Source organism: Tyto alba, unplaced genomic scaffold, assembly GCF_018691265.1.
Source record: "Tyto alba isolate M040663 unplaced genomic scaffold, T.alba_DEE_v4.0 Super-Scaffold_23, whole genome shotgun sequence".
Taxonomy (NCBI): Eukaryota; Metazoa; Chordata; class Aves; order Strigiformes; family Tytonidae; genus Tyto; species Tyto alba.
Genome location: NW_024881297.1, coordinates 81914 through 106102, shown reverse-complemented (window position 1 = coordinate 106102; position 24189 = coordinate 81914). Strand labels below are relative to the sequence as shown.

At 45.4% G+C, this 24189-nt stretch overlaps 1 protein-coding gene across 2 annotated transcripts in view; it reads left to right on the top strand.

Moving 5' to 3' along the window:
- SLC4A4 (solute carrier family 4 member 4) overlaps positions 1-24189 on the top strand; it is a 185704-nt gene that overhangs the window by 157483 nt on the left and 4032 nt on the right. For both annotated transcript variants that reach the window (XM_042796525.1, XM_042796524.1), the window contains exons 16-24: positions 1664-1852; positions 3974-4087; positions 4440-4601; positions 9123-9301; positions 10678-10750; positions 14750-14818; positions 16495-16668; positions 19150-19311; positions 23297-23393. In XM_042796525.1, coding sequence (XP_042652459.1) covers positions 1664-1852; positions 3974-4087; positions 4440-4601; positions 9123-9301; positions 10678-10750; positions 14750-14818; positions 16495-16668; positions 19150-19311; positions 23297-23393 — 1219 coding nt within the window. The remainder of the gene's footprint in view (positions 1-1663; positions 1853-3973; positions 4088-4439; positions 4602-9122; positions 9302-10677; positions 10751-14749; positions 14819-16494; positions 16669-19149; positions 19312-23296; positions 23394-24189) is intronic.

The following is a 24189-nucleotide window of genomic DNA, read 5'->3' as shown; positions in this document are numbered from 1 at the left end:
GGCTACCTGTGGAAGGGCTGGAAACGAGGGCCTCCTTGTTCAGCTGCCCGCCACAGAAAATAACACTCGGGGGAGGGACGAGCAGCCCCCGGCTCCGATGCAAGGCCAGCCATCAGTACGCTCACATCCACCCATCAGGAGAAGCGTGTCCATTGCCGCTTCTGGTCTGTTCACAAGGAGCACTCTTTTCAGGTTTTGTGCCTAAGAGGAAGGCAAAGAACTGAACAGAGGCCTGGAGACATGCAAACAACAAGTCGCATCGGCAGGCTGTCCTTTCTTGGAAGTCATCCTGGCATCTCAGCCCTCCTCCCACAGACCCCTGCTTTGCAACACCCTTCCTCCAACGCTGCAGGGGACTCCCGCCAGTCCTGACTCTGGGTCTCTGCCTGATTTTGCAAAGAGCCAGGGGGCCATGCTCTCCCCGTAGGATGCTCAGCCTTAGCCCTGGTCCCCCCCGGGGGAGCCACCCCAGGGCACAGAGCATAGCTCTGTTTCCCCAGCTCTGCGTGGCCAACACCTTGTCAAACAGCAAAACAGAGCTGGGGGGTTTGTTGTTGGGTTTTCCCCACCACCACCATCTGTGTCAGCAAAATCGTGCCTCGGTTCAGCTCTTGGGATTCACAGCATTTGCTGAGAAAGCTGCAGTTTATTACATGCAGTTTCAGACCACAACTTGGTAAGCATCCAGTCTGGACACACGTGAACAAGATACCAATAGATGCAACATGAGGCTGTGAACCTTTTGCCTTCAGGAAGTACCTTACATATTTTCAAGATTTCTAATGTTAGTCAGTTGGGGTTTTTTCCTACTTGAAAATGCCACTTATAAACAAAAGGGTATTTTGTGCCTTGCACTTTTGCTTAAAGAACATCCTTTTTCTGGAAAATTGCTTGTTGGTCTGAATTAGTCTGTGCGCACACTTGTGACAAGTTCTCTATAACAGCTATTTGGAGTAAAATACTCTTTCCTCTCTGTGGATTTATTCATTTTGAGTTATTGTAAAGTATTCTTTCTCTCTGATGTCATGGTTCCCGGGAGTATGGCTTCCTTCATTGGCATTTTCATGCAGAAGAGAAGGAGCAGAGATGATGCGATTCTAAAATTCCCCAGACTGACAGAATTTTGTAGGCAGCTGAAGATCCTTTATATTTTTCGTGGTAGCTGCAGTGTAACGCTGTGTGTGCAGAAGCTGACAGCAGGCATGAAGCGAGCTCGAGCCTTATTTTTAGAAAGGGCAAGGAGGGAGATTTTCTGCTGTGGAAACGGTGCTGGTCTTGACCCGAGAGAAGCAGGTTTGGGTCTGGCGTTTCTTGCGGTGAACAAGCAGTGGGGAGTGGATGTTGAGGTGGTCTCAGGCTGCTCCAGCTTCTGCATGAGGTTTCCAACATTGCCTTTCCACTGGAGAAAACTCAGAGCATGTCTGCTGGAGCAGTGCAGAGGTCAGAAGATCTCTGTCTTCTTCCCAAGGCCCAAACTGCCCTCAGCTCCCAGGTGATGCAATCCTCTGTCCAGGTTAAAATCCATTATGTCTGCACACAAGCAGAGGGGTTTTTAGCCTCCGCACCGTGCCTCCCTTTTCCTCCCAGTGCTTTTCCTGATGCCCTGTCCTAGCGTGAGTGGCTTATGCACAGCTTTATGGAAATGTTCTCTTATTTTCTGCAGTACAACATCACCATTGACTGGTCATCTCTGACAACGAAGGAGTGTTTGAAATACGGAGGACAACTTGTGGGCAACAACTGTGAATATGTCCCTGACATCACCCTCATGTCTTTCATCCTCTTCTTTGGCACTTACACCTGCTCCATGGCCCTGAAGAAGTTCAAGACCAGTCGCTATTTTCCAACCACTGTAAGTATCTCCTTTCACCCTAGCAGTCTGTCGCTTTACTCTTTTGGAGTGCAAAAATCAGGCCTTCCTTTTAGTATAGCTGTCACACACACCCAGGGAGAAATGCTTTGCAGGGAGGCTAGGTTGAGAGAAGAACATGGAACTGGTTGACCAAGGTATGTCTGGGATTGCTTAGGTGTCACTCAGTGTTTCTGAAGGGCATGGGTAAGGCAGCAGAAGAGCCAAAATGCACCATAATCTGTTGTGGGGACGTGGCAGTGATTTTAAAGGTGCTGCAGACAATGCTTCCAAGCTGAGATACGCAGTGATGTAGCTTAATCAGCCTTAAGAAATCAAGAATGTCCTTCAGGCATATACAGTTTCAACTGGCCATTTCCAGTGTCAGATACACACCTTAATGTGGGGCACTGACTCCGGAGTAGGATGCGTGGCCGTTCTGCAGAGGTCAAAGGACCAAAAGGGGCTATTAATTGTTAAGTCAGAAGGCTCCCTGCTTATAACCAGGGGAAGTATTTGGGTAGGACAAAAGAAGCCCTTTGCTTTGTCACTGACTAAAAGCGGGTAAGCAAACTGTCCGTATAGAACAGGCTAACAGAGACACTTCTTTGATGTTATCACATAGTGTTTGAAGTACTCAGAAATCATTGCAAAAATGTTGAACTCGATTACATTCTGTGTCTGACCTATCTGTTATGGTAGGGACCTAAAGCAGAAATTCCCCTTCTTCTCTGAGGATCAGATGCAAATTAAGGATGACCTGAAAAACCTCAGCATTGATTTAAACAAGATTTCGCTCAGACTCACAGCCATCTTACATGCACCTCTCAGGTGCATCTGTTTGTTTTGTGTCCCCAGGTAAAATCACCACGACACACGTGTGAGCTGGCAGTTTCCGTGTGTGCCAAAGCCATGTTTCTCTGAGACCTGCCCCTCCTCTCCCTCGTTTTTGGCATTCTGACACAAGGGGATTTATCCTGCATGGATGTTTACTGTTCTGCTGTGTTACAATTGAACCTCTATTATTTTTAATAAAAAGGAAACAAATTCCATTCGGGTTGGAATGCAGCTCAATTTATCTGTAACCATGTGAACCCAGGAAATCTGGAAGGAGCAAGAGCTCTAAAAAGATCACACTGTTACAGACAAGCACAGCGAGTCCTGCCCAGTTAAATTTTAGAGTCTGACCAGTGACAGCTTTAAGTTGTTGTATTCCAATGACTTCAGGAGAGTTGTGCTCTTAGGGCATGTTGAGGATTTAGCTGAGAAGCCTAGTTTGTTTTCTTGTCTGTTTAGGTTGACATATTACTCGAACAGAAAACAACGTAATCTCTGCCAGTCATACTGAACACCTCATCTGGTTTGGTCTTCCCATCTTCTAAAGGGAAATTTGTGACTGTTTCCATTATCTAGTGTAAAATACCATTTCTTCCCTTTCCCTTTTTTTTTTTTTTTTTTTATTAATCTGCATTGCAAAATCAGTCATATTAAAAGAATGGATTCTGGGGATACCACAGTATTTTTTATTAAAGCCACATACCTTAGGAATCCTGTGATAACACGAGAAGCTCGACTCGTATCAAAAAGTCTCTGGCCCTGCATGGAAAAACATGTTCATGTGGACTCTGAAGAATCAGAGATCACAAGGCAAACGGGAGACAATATTTTATGTCTAAAAAAGTCACTACTTTTTTAGGTGTATTTGTAGACGTTCTGTTAATATTAGAATCTGATCCTAGAAAGTCTCTTCAGACACTGCTGCAGAGGAGCTAGGTCTCCATACCAGCGGTTGCTGGCTGCTGTCAAACATGACATCAGTGAGACTGCCTTGAAGAACCATGTGGGAGTTTCTTACAAAAGCCATTTTCTTTTTCCTTAGGCTTGTTTTCGTACTGCCATTTAGGCTTAATTGTTTGGCTTCCAGATAACACAATAAAACACCAAGGCACATTTAAGCAAGTGGCACCAGATGTGACAATGTGCACCTTTGTTTCCACAAAAGGAGAAACGATGATCTTGTATTGCCACCAAACGTGAGCCTGGAGTATCACATAGAAACGGAAGCATGGGTGAAATGGTGTTTCATAGTGCTGACTACTGTTGTGGTATCAACTTCTGTTTCAGGCCCGGAAGCTCCTCAGTGACTTTGCCATTATCTTGTCCATTTTGATTTTCTGTGGAATAGATGCCCTGGTAGGTGTGGACACACCAAAACTAATTGTGCCAAGTGAATTCAAGGTATGTCGTTGTCAGCTTGTTTGGTGGCCTTTGGAAGAGGTTCCCTTTTCCACCCATCTGCCTTGTTTAAAATGACTTGCCCTCGAAACAGGAAAATAGTCAGCTGTCTGGAAAGGACCCTTTTACTCAGGTGTTATCCTTTTTATTAGCTTCATTTTGGTTGGATGGTTTATCTGCCAAATCCTGCCTCCATACTCCAAACCTTTTTCTGCTCTCCATGGGAAGGCTGAAATTGCCGCAAGCCTCAGGTGTTGCCCAGTAGACCCATTGCTGGAAGTACAGGTGTATTTAGGTTGTCATCATTCCTACATGGCAGCTCTAACGCAACCTTTCTTTTCCTTGCCCTTAAAAGCCAACCAGTCCCGAGAGGGGTTGGTTTATCCCACCTTTTGGAGGGAACCCATGGTGGGTGTACCTGGCGGCAGCCATCCCTGCACTGCTGGTGACTATCCTCATCTTCATGGACCAGCAGATCACAGCCGTCATCGTCAACAGGAAGGAGCACAAGCTCAAGGTGGGTGTGCTTTGTGTCTTGCACGTGTGCAGAGCATTGCCCGGTGCTTTTTCTGTGCTAGAGGTGGATGTATGTGCCACCTCAGAAACCTCATTACTGGTGTTTAACAATATTTATTTTAGTAATGAGCATCGAGTTTTTGCCAGGAAAACTGCTGATTCGGCTGAAAAATCTCAAGCGTTGCACAAATAGCATTTGCCTTCCTCCTAAAGCCAGAACCCCGTGCGCAGCCAACTCACAGTGTCTTGTTCAAGTAAGCACTTAGTCATTTTGATTGGCTTCACTGTTGTGTGGCCTGAAGCATTCCCACATGAGAAGCTTTGGAATTGCTTCTCCATTTTCCTTCACACACAGGTCCCATGCCAGGAATAGTCAGATTTTACAAGACTAGCCAGCTACCCCTTCCCATCTAGGGGAAGGGAAGGACTTAGACCCATTGCATCCTACCCGCTGCTCATCTGGCAAAGATGTGGCTAGAGAAATTAGAGCAGCCTTCCTAGGAGAGGCAGAGCTTTTGTTTAAAGCCCCTTTTCACATCAACATAAAGCCAAAAGTTTCTTAAAACCTTACCAGTACTTTGATCTTTCCTTGCAAGAGCTTCACTCTCCAGCTGTAAACATTTGAGAATGGCAAAGAGAACTTGTAAATATAGGCTACTCAAAACTTTTCTTGTAAAGAGTACTGATGTAAACAATGCATAGCTGCCTTCTTAACCTTGCTGCCCCTTCAACTCTACTTGTCATAGCAGTACTGGTCCACCTTAGTAAAGGGCTAGATGAAGTTAATTTCTGAATCTACCAGCACTGACACCAGAGCTGTCATTTGTCTTGGTAGTTCTGCAAGATTGTCTTTTGAAGAATTAGGAAAGGAAAGAGGGTGCATGTCCATCCACAAACATGAAGTTATTTGCTTGTCCACTTTACTTGCCCGTCTAGCCTGCTCTTCTTTTCCAGTAGGAGAGGAGAAATCATTACATTAAATGCAGTCAGAAACTGGTGAGAAATGCTGATATCTGTCATTCTGGATGTTTGCTTGCATAGGGTAAACATATGCTGCCCACTCTGTCCAGCAAACGTGATTATATACACTGCCAAAAGTCTTCATTCCTTTAAAAGAAGTCCCCAGATCTGATGTTCAGGAGCACCTAGGAAGGATAGGATGCTTACCAGTGAGCATGCTTGGCAGATGTTCTTTCTGGCATTTTTTTCAACAAGGCATTTGAGATCATGATTTGGGCCAGCAGAAGGCTCTAATCGCTCACTGACTTACAGCTGGTGTGCAAAACTGCTGGGTTTTGGTAGTGCTGGTGCTTCCAAGTGGCCATTCGCTTCACAGACTCTAGTTCTCTGGAGAAACTAGTCCCAGACTCAAGTCCAGCTAACTCAAACCTCTCCTCTAGCATCGAATGACTCTTAACATCTAATTTTCCTCCAGCCATTTTCCTCCCTCAACGATGTGGGCCTCTTCCCTGTCATCTGCTGCTGAGAAGGTTGCTTTGTGATTGTGGTCAGCTTTCTCCCTGCACTTCTGTCGTGGTCTGTATGGGGATAGGTTTTGGATCTGATGCATCGGCATGCAGAGGAAAACGAGGGTGGCCAGAGAGGGTCACCAGGTCATGCACGGATCTGCAGAAAGTGCCCATTTTTGGGAGCTCAGGCTCACGGTGGGGAAAGGCTGTGATCTTGGAAGGGCCTCTTCTCTAAGGAGCTCTGCTTTAACCTGAGCCGGGACCTAATTTTAATTTGCACAGCACCGTGTTATTGCATTCAAGCCAAAATCTCTCCCACCTTATCACAAAGGACAAAGTTTCTCTGGATCTGTCAAGCCCCTGTTAATGTGTTTATCATGTAAGACGATCACGAGCGGATGTTCCCAGCCATTGGCAGAGAAAAAGGTTTCTTTGTGTCACGGCCGTCCCTGAGCAGGTACGGCACATTGGTGTGGCTGTCAGCCACTCCAAACAAGAGTTTTGAGGTGCCGGGGCAATCGTAGGACCCCACCTGCGGTGGGTATGGCCAGAGACGGCCCAAGTAGGAGAGTTGTGCGGGGTGTAGAGTGCTGTAAAATACAAGCAATAAGCTGAAGATATTTGGGACATACCAAGGGCATAGCCACAGTTGGATGTTATTTAAAGAAGAGCTTTATATCCGCTGACATATAACAGCCTGGGATGTAGTAATGTTTTTAAAATAAACTTTCCAGACTGGCGCTGTGCAGTTTTTCATGCCTGTAGGGCTTTTCCTTTCCCTGCACGGTCAGTTCTATTGAAAAATATTAAATTCCTGTAAAAGAAGACTCTCCCTTCCTGCTAACAGGACCCATTTCAAGTGGTCTAACCCGTGAGAGTAAAGAGTCCCTCAAAACATGGGTAGTGCTGTGTCATTATTTAGATACCTGCTTCATCAGTTATATTGAGAGTTGTTGGAAACATGAATGGAGCTTTTACTTGAAAAAGAGGAGGATGTTTCAATTCATGTGGTCACTGTGGACATCAGACAATCAACGTGTGATTTAAGACTGTCCCAAGTCTGATCTGGAGGAGAAAGTCAGAGTGACAGGGAATGGGAAAGGGTTGCTGTGTGCAGTGATGAGTGCTTATGTCTTAGGAGGCTGGTTGCAAAAAAAACCTGGAACAGCACTTTTTGCTGTCTGGATCTGGGCAGGTATATTCAGTACCGTGCCCACATCTTTCTAGGGAGGAGTCCAATCATGGACGTGGTCTCAGTTTTAGGTCCATCTCCTGCATCTAACTAAGCAGACATACTGTTCTCTTAATCACCTGGAGAATATATTCACTGTTCTTCCCCCATGAAGAATAGGCCCTTCATCTCTTCAGCTTATAGGCACTGAACGTGGTTACACTGTCAGGACTGGGTGTACTTTTTTAGTAGCACAGTATAAACACTCCAGTGAAGTACTGTTTAAAATAAAAGATATATTTCCTGTTTCCTTTGTTATGGTTGTGAGCACATGCTTTTGGTTAATTGGGGGTTCTCGAGTCTGATGCTGCTACTCTGCACCGAAAACCACCCCCGTACACAAAATCTATGGTAGGCCAAAAGAAGGATGGGATTTTTTTCTGCTGGTGCCTTCCTGAAGTATTGGCAGGGTGTCACTGAGTTCCTGTCCCAGTGACAGCCAAGGTAAGCAGCGCACGCACAAGGAAAACAATGAGGACTATTCAAGACAAGCTTTCTCTCCTGGGTCACCGAGTAGGTCTGGATCATTTGTTCTTTCCAATAAAATCAAATTGAATAGGATTAAAAAACAGTTCACCTTCTTTAAAATAGCAAACCTTAGAGATTTGTCTAGTGTTTTTCTGAAGATCCCTTTCTTTGGTGGCTCTTTTGTTTCTTCATTTCTTCTCTTGGCACTTGTGACTGGTGGATTTCCTGTATTACTTCATTAAAGGATTTAAAAAATAGAAGATCTTTAGATCTAGAGATCTTTAAAAAGGAGTAAAGAATGAGGGAAGCTTTCTCCTTTTGATAGGATATGAGCCCACGAGCTACTTTTGTTGCTTTCCCCAACAGCTGCTTAAAACTAAAATTAGGCTTTGTGCTGGGTTTAAGGGGTGGTTTGGGTGACTAAAGCTCTGTGCAGGTCCCAGCTGTCAGGTAGGGAGGCGCGAGATGACTTGGTGTGCACGGGTACCGATCTTGGCCGCCCAGCACATCAAAAGGAGTCGTGCGCTCGGAGCGGAGCAGCCAGACAGATGGCTCACACCACTTTGCAGACCACCTTCCATCCGCTCGCCCTCTACAGACTCTTGCTGCTGTAACTGCCCTGTGCCGGGGAAATGGGCCATCGTGTTTTTGCAGGTGCTGCGGGGAGGCAGCCGGGGTCTGAGGGGCATTGGAGTTATTGTCACTGTGTTACTTCATCAAAAAAATGGGAACACACCATTATAAAAATAGCACTTTATAATGGGGTTTCATTTTTGGTTTTTAAGAGTCAATACAGAGCTCCTTCAGAACACTATAAACCTATTAAAACTAAGATGTGTATGTATATATATATATATTTTTTTTAATATAGATATATATATTGAGAGCTTGCTTATACTGTTTACAAGATATGATGTATATCTCATCAAATATTTTCTGGTGAAGATGATGCTCTCTGATTGTCTTTAAGTCATGGTCTGTTGTGTCAACTACCTCTGTAAAGTGCTGTGTGACTGGTCGCAGGGCTTGGCTCGTACCAACTCAACCTCCAAGTACTATATAGTGTACACAAGTCTTTTGCCAGACTTCTTGCAAGTCTGCTGCTCTCCTATGCTTACTCTGTGCTGTTGTTTGCAGAGCTTGTAACACCAGTTTCCTGAAGAGGCAGGTGATTCATCCTTTAAGGAAAATTGTGCCTTACTCTGCTTTTTCTTATGACCATTTCTGTTGGCCAAAAGACGCTGTAGAAGGAACTGCTGCTTGTTTGGTGTGCCTCTGCCCCCAGGCCAGAGCACTGGCCATTCCGTAGGTATTTAGAGTAATTAAGCTGAAGGTTGTCTGTTTCCCTTCACAGAAGGGTGCTGGATATCATCTGGATTTGTTCTGGGTGGCCATTCTGATGATCATATGCTCCTTCATGGGTCTGCCTTGGTACGTTGCTGCTACTGTGATCTCCATTGCTCACATTGACAGCTTGAAGATGGAGACGGAAACTTCAGCCCCTGGAGAACAGCCCAAGTTTTTGGGAGTGAGGTATGTCAAACCAGAAAAGCCTTAATTGCCTTGTTTGCCTGCAAAGATCAGTTTGTACTATAAATAGTCTTGCTTCAAGCAGGACACGTGCAGAGGTTCAGGGGGGAATAGCTCTTAGATTTGTTGTAAATCTTTAGATCAGCTGTGCTTCTTACAGATGTTTTTGTCTGCAGAGGATATATCCAGTTAGAGGTTTATCTGGCGTAGCCCTTCTGCATATATTCTTTCTTGAAAAGGAAGAAGATTGTTGTACTGTGTGCATGCCTGTAGACGGGGGAGAGCCTGTGCAAATGTGCGGGATCAAAGAGAGGGAAGGAAGGAAACTTCACATCGGAGTCAAGACCATTTCTCGCTCTGCGTTGGGTGTGCATGTTGAAGTAACCCCACCATACACAAAGCTTTACAGAGCGAGCTCTGGTCCCCATGGGACACTGCAAACTTGTCAGGAAGAATTGCATGCTGCTTTTTTTGTATTTCCAAACCCGGCTGTGAGATTTAGCAGTGCAGGTCTCTGACAATTGCTTGGACAAATCCCCTTGTAACTTCTCAAAAGTTTATTCAGCCAGATCAGACACCATTTTCCAGGTTTTGAGAAAGGAGATAAATTTACTGCAGATTTCTTTGTCCCCAGAAATTAGGCAGGCATTCATTAGCAAATGTGATGGTAAAAAAGGTAAACCTGTCATGCCTACAGCAATCAGCCCTACTTAATCAAGCAATTTTTTCTGTATTTGGTTGCCTTAATTAAGTGGTCTGAAGTGCTTTCAATAGGAGCACTTCTGGAAATCAGGCCACTTGTTTAGGTGACTAAATAGAAATTTAATGGCCTAACTTTCAGTACTCTGAAATAGTACTGGCAAAAGTATTTTTGGATGTGGGGAGTGGCTGTGAGTGCCAATGAAGGCACGTGTTCAGCACCCCACAGAGGCCTGAACCATTTATCCAACTGCTGGAGTTTTATGACCAGGACTCAAAATCTGCTGTTAACCTGAAAGTGGAGAGCTAATGATTTATTAGCTATTTGCATGCTATAAATACTGCTGTGCAGAGGATTTGGATTGCTAGTTAACAGTTTCTAATGTTTAACGTGAAAGCACACTCCTCCTTACTCAGTAGCAGTACTCTGTTGATCCACAAACAGCAGAGCTAAGGCGGTAGACCAAAATTGATCTGGTGTTTGAAAAAAGAGGTGTATGAGGCTTGGTCGGGATCAAGATACCTTCCTGATGATGTTGGCTTGTAATTGCCAGGCTGCTTGGAAGATGTGGCTGCAAAAATGAGTTGTCGGGCCTCTTGTTGGTTTTGAGTACTCTGAGAGGGAATAAAAACAGAGTGAAAGCTGAAGCCATCCTGCTCACCCAGTGATTTTGTTTCAGGGAGCAGAGAGTCACTGGAGTCATCGTTTTCATTCTGACTGGTGTGTCTGTCTTTATGGCTCCCATCCTAAAGGTAAGGAAGTCCCCTTTTCTTCTTCCTCCTGCTCACACAGCTGAAGTAGGGCCACAGCAACTGTCAGGCTATTTTTATGCGACTAAAAAAGCTCATCATGGAAGTATGGAAAAGGAGATTATTGAGAATTACTGATGCAGTTTTTCAGTTTTTCTGGAAGCTTAAATACAAACCTTTTGGAAGTTAAAAATAACATCGTTGTAGTGTGCTAAATAGTAATAGTGACAAACTTCAGGGCTGGTGGTCTTGGAGGGGGCTGTGATTTTTTTTTCATTTCAAGGTTTTTCTTCCACGTTTGCATAAAGTTAAGTTTTCTTTTATTTTGCACTCTTACACTTCTGCAGTGCCAGTGTTTTATGGAAAATACATTGCGGATAAGGCTCTAGAGCCTACTGGTGGCATGATGGAAGGGTGGCTGTCAATGCAGTAGAGTTGCTGCGTGGAAGACACAGGTTAACCGATGGAAATGTAGTTTTAAAAGTATCATTGTATTTATTTGAGTGTGCGCACATCTTAACACATATAACTGAAGAAAAATCTTCATATGGTGCTTGCTCAAAGGCTGTGTGTGTGGCCCACTGAGACGAGGGGATTTTGATGAGAGAGAATATGCAGAACTGGTGGCAATGAGCAGAGCCTACAGCTGATAGTTTCAATCCATGGGTTTTGGCCAAAAAGCTTTGGGACCGTTGCCACTGCCGTAGCAGAGCTGTACCCTGCCTGGTGCAGGTGCCAACACACACAACTCAGCAGTGCAAGGCTCCTGCAGCTTGTCTTTAAAAAAGAAAGCCAGCACAACAATCACATTTTCACTCTTCTAGGCTGGATGTTCCTAAAATAGCACATCCCTTATCGTTCAGAGGCAATGCACAGCTCAGCAGTATAGAAACCGCGTTTCTGGAGGAAGCAGTGCAATTAAATGTGATTTCTTAATCTCCTGAATTTTTTTTTCTTGTGAGTTTAGCCAAGGCTTTGGACAGATGTGCTGCTGATATATCATTTAATCTAGATAGGTAGCTATTTTCCAAGACCTGAAAATCTGTTGGCACATAGCCACGGAGAAACGCATCCTTTGTGGATCAACAGATCGTAGAATGAAAGTGGAAAACCTGCTTATCGGTGTCTTCTGGAGGATACTGCCTGCTCTGGGGATGATGATGGTATAAGTGACACCAAGTGCAGGCACCCTGTACGACTGGAGGTGTCAGCTGCAGAACTCCATCTCTGTGGATCTGTAGACCAATGGCACGAGCAGAAGATGTCAAAACGGCAACATACATACTGAAACAGTGGCACCGTGCATCGTAACTCCGGGATGGAGCAGGCAGGTGTCTGGTGAAGCATTTCTGGAGGAGGCAAATGAGGTTTTGGTCATAAGGGGGTTGGAAGCCATGGGGGCTGCGAGGCACAGTTAGCTGTGAGCCCGACGGAGAGGAGGCAGGCAGAGAGCAATGATGCTGCCTGTGCATAAAGTGGAGAAAGTGGCTGTACAATGGCAGTGTGTTCCTATCTTCGCTTCCTAAGATTGTTTTTACAACTAGTAAATTTCTGTGTCTTGGTAACAGTTTCCTCCTCTGCACAAACAGGCATTTCCGTGCCTTTAATTTAGTGCCTGATTGTAATAATTCTGTTGGTTAGCTCATGTGACCTTTCCCTGCAAGATCTCTCTTCCTCTATTCCACTGGGGTCTATTATTTCCCCTGTTATTGCTTCATTCATTAATTATTTGTCCATGCTTCCCCTAAGAAGGCGTATGGGGAAGATCCTTGTGGGAGGACGCCTGAGGATAAATCGGCACGCTCCTCACCCACGTGCCAGCGAGAAGTACCTGGCAGCATTTCAGGACCTTTAACAAACTCCAGTGGCAGGGTCTCCTGCTCTAGAGAGCTGCTTTGCTAAATGCATTGCAGAACATGTAAGTCTTCTCATGTTAGCAACAAATTGAACATTAACGACCCCAAATTCAATAAAACAGGCAATCCACAGAATAATCCCATCTTTGTTTTTTGTGGGTTCTGCGGTGTTGTTTGTGCTGGTTTTGAATGTCACTGGTGTTTCTGCTCAGTTATGGCAGACCTCCACAGGTCCTCGGCCTTGCTAGGAGAATGACAGACACTTTCCTATAAAAACATTTTTAATTCTGTTGGCTAGCAGCAGGTTTGCTCAGAATGCCTATGCCAGAAGCCCCATAGTTAGTGAATACTTTGCCAAAAGAAAGTCTTCCAGAATGAAGGCGTCACTTGCTACTCTGCAGGATAATGTACTGAAGTTTCACCTAGGGATGATTTACAGGATTAATTATCGTGGAATGGTGAAATAACATTTGGACATTTTTCTTTCTTTTTGAAAAACAGAAAGAAATAGAAGGGGAGGGAAAGAGAGCAGTGTCAATGAACTAGAAAGCTAAACTCTGAAAGCCTCCTACCCGACTTGCCAGAGGAGATGTTCTCTTGTCTTGTCTAATCCCTCAGATGCAGTGAGAGCTTTGAATCCCTTGGACACCCACAGCTGTGTAAACCACATGCCGGCTCCCCATCCCTCCCTACAGTGGCACACGGTGATGACAGACCATTGAACCCGGGCTGTGGAAAAAACATTTGGCTTTTAATGTGAAATATCAACAGAGCTCACTCAAGGAAGCAAATAAATACAATGGAAGGATGAATTAGCAATCGGGAAGCTCACAGGAGGTGATAGGGAATGAGACTCAGGGGAGGGAAGGGAAAAATGTAGGCTGGGAAGCTTTGGTCTTGGATGGCACGTGGTCTGGAGACTTTGGTGCTCGTGTGCCCCAGGTGAAATGCATGCAGTCGGGATCGAGGCCTCCAGGGATATGCACACAGCACTACGACAGCGAACAACGTGGTGGGAAGTATACTAAACTGCTGAATAACTGCCATGTAATTTGCCTTTTTAATGAGCTTCAAGCACAGGTTGGAAGACAAACGTTCCTGCAGCGGCAGCACTGGCTGCAAGCCACATGGGAGCCGTGGCTGTGCCGCGGCTGCCGTTCAGTGGCAGCTGCCTGTCACTACACCAAGGCTTTCCTCCTGCAGAGCTCTTCCCGTCCTCCTTGGGTTCAGAGAAAATCACCCAAAGGCCATTACTCAGCTCCTGCCTGTGGTTTGTGCTCAAGTATTCCCATTTACGGCTGGCCACGCTGGCGGCGTGCAGTTTTCTTGCGGGGCCAAGGAGCGCTTCCCCCTCCTGGCAGCCACACGTGGGTTTTCCTGTTGAGGAAAACTTTGTGCTTCAGACCAGAGGGGCAGATGCTTGTTCTGGGGAGCATGTATGTTGTCACCATGCACCTTCCTCCCTTCCAAAGGAAGATGGCCCCAGTGGCGGGACCGGTGATGGAGAAGTGGGCAGCGCTTCGCACTTGAGGGAACAGAAGCTGATGTTTGAAAGGTCAGTTCCAGGCAGTGGAGAAAGCAACTCACGGTCCTGTATTTGTGAATAGGTTTGGATTAACGTGCGTGACAGATGGAGCGGTCAGAGATTTCTTTCGCATGACTGTCATCGCTGAGGTGGGACTCAAGAGAAGAGCCTTTCTGAATGGATTTCCACAGATGGATACCACAGGATCGTGCTGCCTTTCCTCCTTCTCTATTTTCTGCTTCTAGTCTCACCAGAAACCAAGAGGTGAAAAGCAGTTTGAAGCTTACTGGAACACATTTATCCTACCTCTTCTTTAATTTGATGACTGACTGGCGTTGTTCCCTCTGGTTTTTGGAGAGACGTCCAAGTGCCAGTGCGGTGGGAGAGCCCAGGGCTCATTCGGCCCCTGCCCTGCTCCTCAGCCCTCCAGTGATCGCACAAATGGTCTTGCGGCTCCCAAAACACAGCAGAAGGGTTGATGGCTTTGTTACTCTGCCTTGTCTGCCTGTAGGTGCCATCTGAGTTGACGACAGGCTAGGAATTACATTTGTCCCTGCGTGTTAACAGTATGTGCCTTACAGGGAGGTTGTTCACTCAATTTCTCCTGCTCTTCCCCTGCAGTTCATTCCCATGCCTGTGCTCTACGGTGTCTTCCTCTACATGGGTGTTGCTTCCCTCAACGGCGTGCAGGTGAGTGCCTCCAACAGCCGGGCCTTCTCCTCCAGGAGATGTCAAGCATTAACCTGGGTGGCGTTCCTTTCATAACCCTCCAGCCTTTCCCTTCTCCTTCGCCACCTCCTTTTCCTTCCTAAGAAACCCGGGGAGGGTAGGAACCGTTTACAAACATTGCCGCTGGCTGGCTGTCCTGAGATTGAGACCAAAAGGGATCGAGCTGCTCGGCGGGAGAGTGGCCAAGCCTGGGCCCTGTAAGCAATGGCGGGGGTGCTTTTTGAAAACCCAGGGTCCATCTTGCCCCCCAGCGATGTTGGGGGCAGGCTACACTTGCAGAGGCCCCAGGCTCGCTCCCGGGATGGTATGGGGCATCTGTTGCAGACAGAAGGAAAACAAGGGAAGCTGATTTATGATGGTGGGGTTATCCTGAAGTGCTAACGAGCGGGAACATTGCTGTTTGCTGTGGAGGGGAAGCCAAGCCCCTGTTCTTTGTCATTGAGGAAATATTACGTAAGGAGCTTTTCTCACAGGACAGTGTCTCTCATTGGCCCTAGGAAGCTGGAAGTGGTTTTGTTGCTTTCTGGCACCCTATTAATCGTGCCCTTTCTTTTTAGTGCTTGGCTGTGCTCTAACGGGAAAAGACTGCCTGTTCTGTGAGCACCATGAGAATTTCCTTGGGTATTCTTTAAAATGGCCCCAGCTTTCATTCACTGGTGTGAGATCAATCTGGTCTCAGCAGCGGGCAGCAAGCCCGCGTTTGGGCAAGGGACAATGAGAGGATTGTAATGTTTGCCCTGGGGTTGGTTCTCCTGGAGGGGATTTCCCCTGCTTCCCGGCCCAGGTGGTCAGGGGACTGGGCAGCTTGTTTCCCTCTTCACCCCTCATCAAGGATGTTTTTCACTCGATGAGAAACCCTGATTTTGGTTTAACTCCAAGTCCATCCAGTCCAGCACGGGGCAAAGGACACTGCTGGGAAAGCTGCCCATGTTCCTCACTCTTCGGTTAGGTACCTTTCTATTCTCTGGTAATGTGATGTCTGCCCTCACCTCTGTTGACCTCTGGTCCCAGTTTATTTGTGGAGGAAAAAAAAAAAAAAAAAGCAAAGCATTGTTTTATTGTTTTTAAATGCTGCATGCCTTTGCTTGGCAGGAGTGGGGCGGGGGAGGGCAGCAGAAGTAACCCAAAGTTTGATGCAGACCATAGTTTGGGCATTCATCTTGTTTTGTCTGATTTGTGGGTAACGAAGTACTTCCTTCAAGAGAAAATTCCCTGCGTCCACAGCTACAGCAGATCAGGCCCATTCTTTTGAAGCTGGTGGAGCATTTTCCACCGGCACCTTCCTTCTTTGCTTCACACACTGATCACCAAAGCACATGCAGTCTTGTTGCTTAAAATAAGGCACCTCAAGGCCTTGCTTTGAGAGATGCTTCACTCCCATATTTCTCTTTAGTTGCCAAATATAACGTAGACCTAGGACCTTCACTTGAGGCAACTGAGTTACCTTGTTTAGCCCACCCTGCATTAAGCACAAGGCAGTCAGGAGAGAGGAGATGTGCTGGGTTTTCTGCTGGGTTTCTTTTATGGGAGGAAAGCAAGTTGACTCAGGGTCACAATTCATAGTGGAACAATGCTTTTCTGTCTCTTTTTTGTGTGTCCTGGGTTTCGTTTCAGTGTCCGTTTCTTTTCCTTTCCAGTTCATGGATCGTCTGAAGCTGCTCTTGATGCCTCTAAAGCACCAGCCTGACTTTATCTACCTGCGCCACGTCCCGCTGCGCAGGGTCCATCTGTTCACCTTCCTGCAGGTGGTGTGCCTGGCCCTCCTCTGGATCCTTAAGTCGACCGTGGCTGCCATCATATTCCCTGTCATGGTAGGTGATGATCTCCTTCACATCACTCCCTTTTGCAGCCTGCACCTTCCTTGCACGGTTATACCCTCCCATAAACAGGCAAATCCAGCCTCTCCCCATCAGATCCCCAGCTCGGGGCTCTGCCTCCATTCATGGCACTGATGTAAGACTGCACGGGGTCAGTGTTGCCTGATTTACAAATCCTTTGGAGGAAAGCGAACTGGGAAGTTAATTTTTTTTCCAGAAAGGTGTAGTCAGTTTTGACCATTCCTGGCTGCCAAGGTTAGATTTGCCGTGTTTGTTCCTTGAGCTGCATGGACGGACAAGAGGTGCGTAGTTTTCCTTTTTTAGTCCACACTAATTACCACACAGAAAAAGTCTCCCCTGCTCTTAAGTAGCACAAATTGACAAGCCCAGGAGTGAGGCACACTGCTAAGAGGTATGCCAAAAAGAGGGAAAGGATTAGCTAAATCAAGAGCAAATTAAAAAGAACGTCTTTTTCCTTGAACTTGAGTAAAAAGACAGTAATGTTGATTTGTGTGTTTTACATTGGAGAGTGATATGTAAGTTTGTACAATGCATGTCCTCTTTTTAATAATGCATATCGGAGTCACGTTAAAACTTATTTTGAATGTTGAGAAATAAAATGTTCATCACACAGAACCGTTTCTGAAACATACACTGTGCAGTCAGTCTGATACAATATTTCTACATCAAGGAAGGAGTCTAAGTGGAACAGCTTGCTGTGCTGTTCTGCTATTACTAGAGCTACAGACACAATTAGGCACTTATACCAAATGAAAACCAAACAAGTGTTAAGGGCTGTTGACATGTACACTTTGCCTCGGGCATTGCAACCTGTGACTGTGGATCTGAAATGAGGGAGCACAGAGTAGATCCTCCTCCACGTCGGTGCCTGACCTGTAGCTCAGCTGGAACAGTGGGGAGGGAGGTGTCTGTAGGGCCAAATGGATCGAGTATGGGTCCAGTGGGACCATAGCTGCACGCCCAGAGATTCTGCCGAGTCCAGTCTCTGGCTTGGAGACGGGCCAGACGGCTTCAAAGTCAAAGCTTTATGAAGCTCCCTTAAGAAATCTGGGCTCAATGTCACCTGGTTTCACGTTTATGGACAAGTAGAATTTCAGTTGTGGGTGCAATTATGACCTGCAGAGCTTATTTAAGGGAGAGAAGGAGGGAAAGCAGAAAACAGAACGAGAACAAGCATTTGTTCTCTGATGTTGGTGAAATGAGAAAAGAAAATACGATGCAAGTAAAAAAAATCCTCCAAATGTTCTTTCTGGGACACATGCTCGTATATAAAGGCGTTAAAAATCAGCAGCTCCCACTGACATGCCGTTCCATTGCATTTTCATGGCTGTGTTGTAGTGCTGTTGAAAGCTGAATTTGGACACTTTGCCCATAATACAGAGAATCTGATTGAACCCTAAGTCTGCTGAAGTTTGTTATAATGGTGCAAATTCAGCGAGGGTACAGTCGCAGCTTAGATGTAGCCCTCAATTATTTGCACTCACAAACAAAAAGACTATAAACTTCCAATTTGTGAAGATCTGGCCAATCGCCAAGCCTCTGTTTATTTGAAGGAAGAGCACTTTTAATACAGAAGTAATTCATAATGGGATAATTGCGGGTGCCTACATGGCATCTTGCCACCCCCTGAGTAATTTCTCACTTCTGTAATCATTACACAAGCTTGAGATCCTTTCCTAGAAATTGTTTGTGCCATTGATCATCACTGCTGGGAACAAACTCTTTGTCTTAAAGGCAGTCTTAAGCTGTGGGGAATGGGTTATATCTTTCAGTAGCCAAGTCGAGCTTTTGGTCTGTCAGTGTATCCTTTGGTAAAGCATTCATGTGATCTCAGTGAGCATCTGGTGCTGTTGTTAAACCCAGCGTCGATGTAAACACCTATTTCAGACATGTCCCTTCTTTTTTTTCCCTGGTGCCTTTGATTGCAGTCTTGCAGCGAAAAAGCTTTTCCTCCAGTTCTATGCAGCCACAACCCTAGTAAACTTTACTCCGCAAGCTCTGAGGGCACAGCTGGGCCCTTGTCTAATTTCTAAAGATTTCTTCACATCTGCGGAAGTGGTGAGAAAAAAGTAAAGACAGTTACTCAGGGTGCCCCTGTGAACCTGCATATGTAGCCTGATTCCAAAAATAAATGAAAAAAGCTCAGATTCTGTCTCTGTTATTTTGCCTGATGCCTGTCAGTTGATTGTTAAAGATGACCTTTGTCTCTGCAGGAATATTAAGTGATTGCATACCTTTTCTGTACATTGCTCCTGTTCATTCTGACATGAAGCAGTTGCAGTTCAGACTTTCAAGTTGAGAGAGATATCCTGCCTTGTTCACCTTGTTCTCTGCGTGTTCATTTACAACCAGAATTAAAGTGTGTGGGATTAAGAAGCAGCATCAAGAGGAATGCACCAAGTGCTCCCAGTTAAAGGTCAGCTGTGACTGAGAAGTCCCTCTCTGCCTTTTCAGATCCTGGCACTTGTGGCAGTCAGAAAAGCCATGGACTACCTCTTCTCCCAGCATGACTTAAGCTTTCTTGACGACGTCATTCCAGAAAAGGACAAGAAAAAGAAGGAGGACGAGAAGAAGAAGAAAAAGAAGAAGGGCAGTATGGACAGTGACAATGATGATGTAAGGAGCTTTCTGCTCTTGTCAAATTACTCATTTCTGGCTACCTAATTGCAGGGGGTGATCCATGCCCCTCCCCAGCTCTGGGGCTGGGGATTTCCCAGCCTCTTTTGAAGCTGACCAGCTCAGTCTTTTGCTGCTGCAGCAAATCGCCCCCAAACAAAACTTCTTTTCTACACTGCCTTCCCTTTTCCAGACGTCACCAGCCTGTGGTAGGTGGTACTTGCATTGCCAAGAATGAAACCACACTTTCCACAAGAGATACCTGCTGAGATGTGATGCCCTTTGCTAGGATGCTTTTCGTCACCCTGCCTCATTCATCTTGCCCTCCACTGCCTTTCTCCCTCGTCATTGCCTTTCACATTTTAGGAGGAGAATGGTTTTCACCAGCAGTTTTGTTACTTCTGAATATATTCTGGTTTTCTTTTTTTGATATTTTTTTGCTTACTCTTTAAAATCACAAAAGATGTGGCTTGCCATATTGCAAGAAAGACGACTTTCTGTTGGTAAGACTCATGACCTAAATATTTGCAAAGCATGCATGCCCTTCTGCAATATGCTCTTCGATCCTACCTCAGGTTGCAGCATGCCCTAAAATAGTGAAACGTAGCTGCTTGTGTCTTTACTGAGCACAGTGACCTGACTAGACCAGATCCAAGTGCCTTACGCTGTTCTGTTTTTTGCTGTATATACAACAAATGTAGTCCTCATGCATTTAAACATTCTCCTACTCAGGTCTAGCATGAACTCAAATCCTGTAAATTTATACTGAAGCGCTAGACACACTGGTTATCTAGCACTTTGTATAGCAAGTGGGAACTGCCTTTGGCGAGCTGGCTGGAGGTCAGCATTACCTTTCGTAATGTGAAAAGTGAGCTAGGCTTTAATAAGTTTAGGCTACATGGAGAGTACTAAGCACAGTGTCACTTGTTCTGCTCACATAGGGTTCATGAAGAAGGGCTTTTCCTGTGATGCAGGTAGAGGTAAGGTCACCTGAAGTGGGGAAAAAAAAATCTGATTTTAACACAGTGGGAGAAACAAATGAGAAGGGATCGGACTCCGGGAGGAAGCAGGCAGCAGGAAAAGTCAGGTGGCCCTTTCTGGGGCGCTAGTGCCCTGCAGCCCACAAGTTTTGAACTTCACATACTGGTGCAGTCTGACAGAGTTGGTCTGCTTGCTCCCTGGCCTCCTTAGCTGGTATGGAAGGGGTAACGATGACCTCCCGGCGAAGGTGCTGCTGGGTCAGTGCATCTGCCAGGAGAGCTGCTTGCAGGAGAGCACGGAGGTGGCACCACTGCCACCAAACCGGAGGCTCACAGCTGCTGTGCCTCGTGGTGTGTTTGGAGGGTTTTCTGCTGGGTATCGTCTACATCCTTTCTGCACTGAGCAGGTCTACCAAATTGGCCCTCCTTGCAGGTTAGATAATACATCTGGTGTCTTCTAGGCAGCTCCAGGAGTTCCCCTGCACCGTCCCAACGTCTGATCTTGCTCAATGTTGAGAGGACAGAAAAGGCAACCTCAGTCTTGGTGGAGGACGAGCCAGAACCTGAGTCCTTTATGTGAGAGCTATACAACGCCTCTGCAGATCTGTGTTAGAGGCAACAAAGTCAGGCTATTCCAATGAGAAAACACACAACCGCCTTTCTAAAGTAAAGCGTGTACACCACAAGAGGCAAAACTAGGAATTTCTTAGGTGAGGGTGCAGCGTTGTAGGAGGTAGCCTGAATCCACACCATGGTAAATGAAGCTGAATCCCGGCTGGGGAGGTTGGCTCTTGTTTCAGACAGCAAGCTCCCCTTTCCCGTCATTCCCCCAGCTCCTGGGAGGCTGAGGGTGAGAGTTTCCTTCAGCAGAAAACTTTGTGCAAACCAAAATGAGAGAAAACGGCCGACTGCACATAGTAAATAGTTGGCAAGGGTTTCACTCCGTCCCCTCCTCTTGACTGATTTGAATCCCACAGCATCATATCCTGAGCCATGGCCCCTGTATCTCTGGTATGTTTTAAGCTGGGTAAGAGAATTTATGCAAAATGTTGGTTCTTAATTCTTTTTGGGTTTTGGTTGTTTGTTTTTTTTTTCCCCAGCACTTGCTTTTACCAGCTTCCTGAATGAAAAGCACTCAGCATTATCGGTTTGATTTTTTTCACCTTTTCCCTTCCAGAAACATGCCCCCTCAAAGTTAATCCTGTTGGATTTGGTGGGCAATACACTGATCAGAGTTCAACGAAGAGAATCACTGGGTGTTGCTAATACAAGTGGTGTTAGATGAAAGAATACAGCAAAACCTGGCATTAGTGGAGCCCGCTCTCAGCGCCAGTTAGGGCTCACCCTGAAGTTCTCACTGGGGGTTTGCTGACAACCAGGGGCAGCAAAAAAGGAGCTGCAGGGAAAGATTTTCATTACTCTCACCATTTTTTCCTTCCAGCTTGTCTTTACAAAGTATGAATTAGTACAACTAATTGCTCCATTTGCCTAATGAAAACTCAAGCACCTTGGTTTTCTCTCCAATTTTATGTCAAAAAATGCATGATCCAAGAAAAGCCAGACAATTTTTGTAAAAAAAATCTTGGGCTAGAATATTTAGTTCCAGAATCAGAAGTGCTGTGTAATGGTCTCTTCTCCCTGATGGGGTGTTTTTGCCAACTGCAGATACTTTCTCTGTCTCCCTGTTCATTTTAGATAGTGAAGTTTAAAGCAGACTGTGAGCATCAGCATTGCTGTTCCACAGACCTCTTGTGCTTATTTATTAGCACTGAAACGGTGGTATGTTGGAGAGGTTGCCCAGCTCTTACGCTCTGCTTACGTCATGGTCCCAAACAGATGGGTATTTTGGGACGGCTTCATTTCCTCAGTGCTCGTCTGCAGAATCATCTTTCTTTGAGCTATGCTTGTCCCTCAGCCTCGTAAAAATACTCCTGAGGAAACATTTTGTTATTGGAGTATGAAATACTGCACTGGATGTCACTTTTGTTAAAAAAATAATTGAAAAATTGCAGTAATAATGTAGGGAGAGCAATTCTGTGGCCTCTGTAATGTTTTCCTGCCGTGACTTGAAGGTCTCCCTCCCTCCACCCCAGCGCTATCCTCGATGCTGTGTCTAGTTCTCTCCAGGAAGAAAGTTGCGTTAACATTTCTGGCAAATATCACCTTACTTCCTTTGCCAAGTTACGCGATATCAGCCTTTTCTTGGTTATGGTTATTTTCTTGGTTATGGCTTTTAAAAAGCAAAATAATTCCAAGTACCTTTTACTGAGTGTAAGCAGAGGGATTTCTGAAGCTGGTGGGGTATAAATCATGCTGGTACCCAAACTCCAGGGGACCCCGTGCACGGCTTTTCTCTGCACTTGTGCCTCTTCTTGACCAGTTTGCTGTTCTTCCTGTCTGGCTGGGAGTACTGAATTCTTACAGGGGCCCTGGATTTGATGAACTATTTTACTGTAAATAGAGGTGCAATTGAGACTGGGTTTGACTCAAATTAAAGGGCGACTTGAGTCAGTCCAGCTTAAGGAATAAGCTCTGCCATATTGCGTCTGGCCCTCGTCCTCACAGAGCAATTGGGAAGAAAAAAAGAGGTTTACAGATATTACAGCAGAACAAAACATTTTGATGGGCTTTCACAGAAGCCAATGCCCTGCTCTTTCTGCCTACGACTGCATTTTCCACCTGTATTTCCTGCAACCAACTCCAGGCTGAATTGGATGGTGTCTTACAAGCTGGTGAGGTGGGGAAAGGGGAAGAGAGCAACTGCACAAGATTATTCTTTCCATCTGTTTTACTGCTGTAGCGTGAAGGAAGAGGGAAGGTGGGGTGCAGTGGGGAACCAGTGGGAACCACTGGGCAACTAAGCTGCATGATGCGTTTTTATTTTCTCTTCTTTTCTTTTCCTCATTCCTACAGAAACTATATGAAGGATAAATTTTATTTGCGGGAGACGATAAGAGAGAGAACAGTGAAAATATTTTAAGACCTTTTACACGTTTCTTTCACAGTCTGACTGCCCGTACTCAGAAAAAGTCCCAAGTATTAAAATACCAATGGACATCATGGAGCAGGAACCTTTCCTAAGTGATAGCAAACCTGCCGACAGTGAGTAGAACTCTTGCATGTCTGCTTGACTCTGACTTGCAGTACAAAAATATGTATATCTTCAGAGTGATTTAAAAACCAAAACAAAGCACAGCTTTACTGTTACTTAAGAAGTACTTTTTCTTGTTCTTTTGTTTGTCTGTTTTTTTTCTTTTTTTAATTTCCAGGCCTCTGATTTATGACAGATTTTGGTTTTGTGAACTTCTTTCTTTGCTCACTTTGCATCGCTACAAAATTGATGTTGTTCCTTCGGGTGCCTCCAGCCTAAGTGCTTTTATCCCGCTACTGACAGGCCTCTTGGCCACTCTCTCCTCTCTTTTCTGACCTTTGCCGTTTTGTGGTGACTCTGCTGATGGCTTGATTTATTTTTTTTGTCTGAGTCTAGTGTTCTGGATTTGCAGCATGTCTAAACTGCTATCGCTGTCATGTTACTGTTTGTTTCCTTAGGTGCCAAGCAGTTCCAAAAATCAGCGCTTTAAAGAGTAATTAAGCGTGTCATTGATCTGCATTGTGCGTTAAACTGACAAGGCAGTAATCAGTTGACCATTAACATATTTCCCTTCCTAGGTGATTTGATTTTGTGCTATTCTGCTTCTTTTTATTTTCTTACGCTAATACCCATAATTGATCGTTATGATCTTAATTTTCAGTCATTTTCACTTTTCATTTTCTAGTCTTTTACGTGAGGAATTGAGAATAACAACTGACCTTAGTTTTTCTGCCTTTGCGCTGACTTTTTAAAATGCTGTGAGCAGTGGGTGCCATCTGGAGATAAATACGCTGTTTTGTCGTGAGA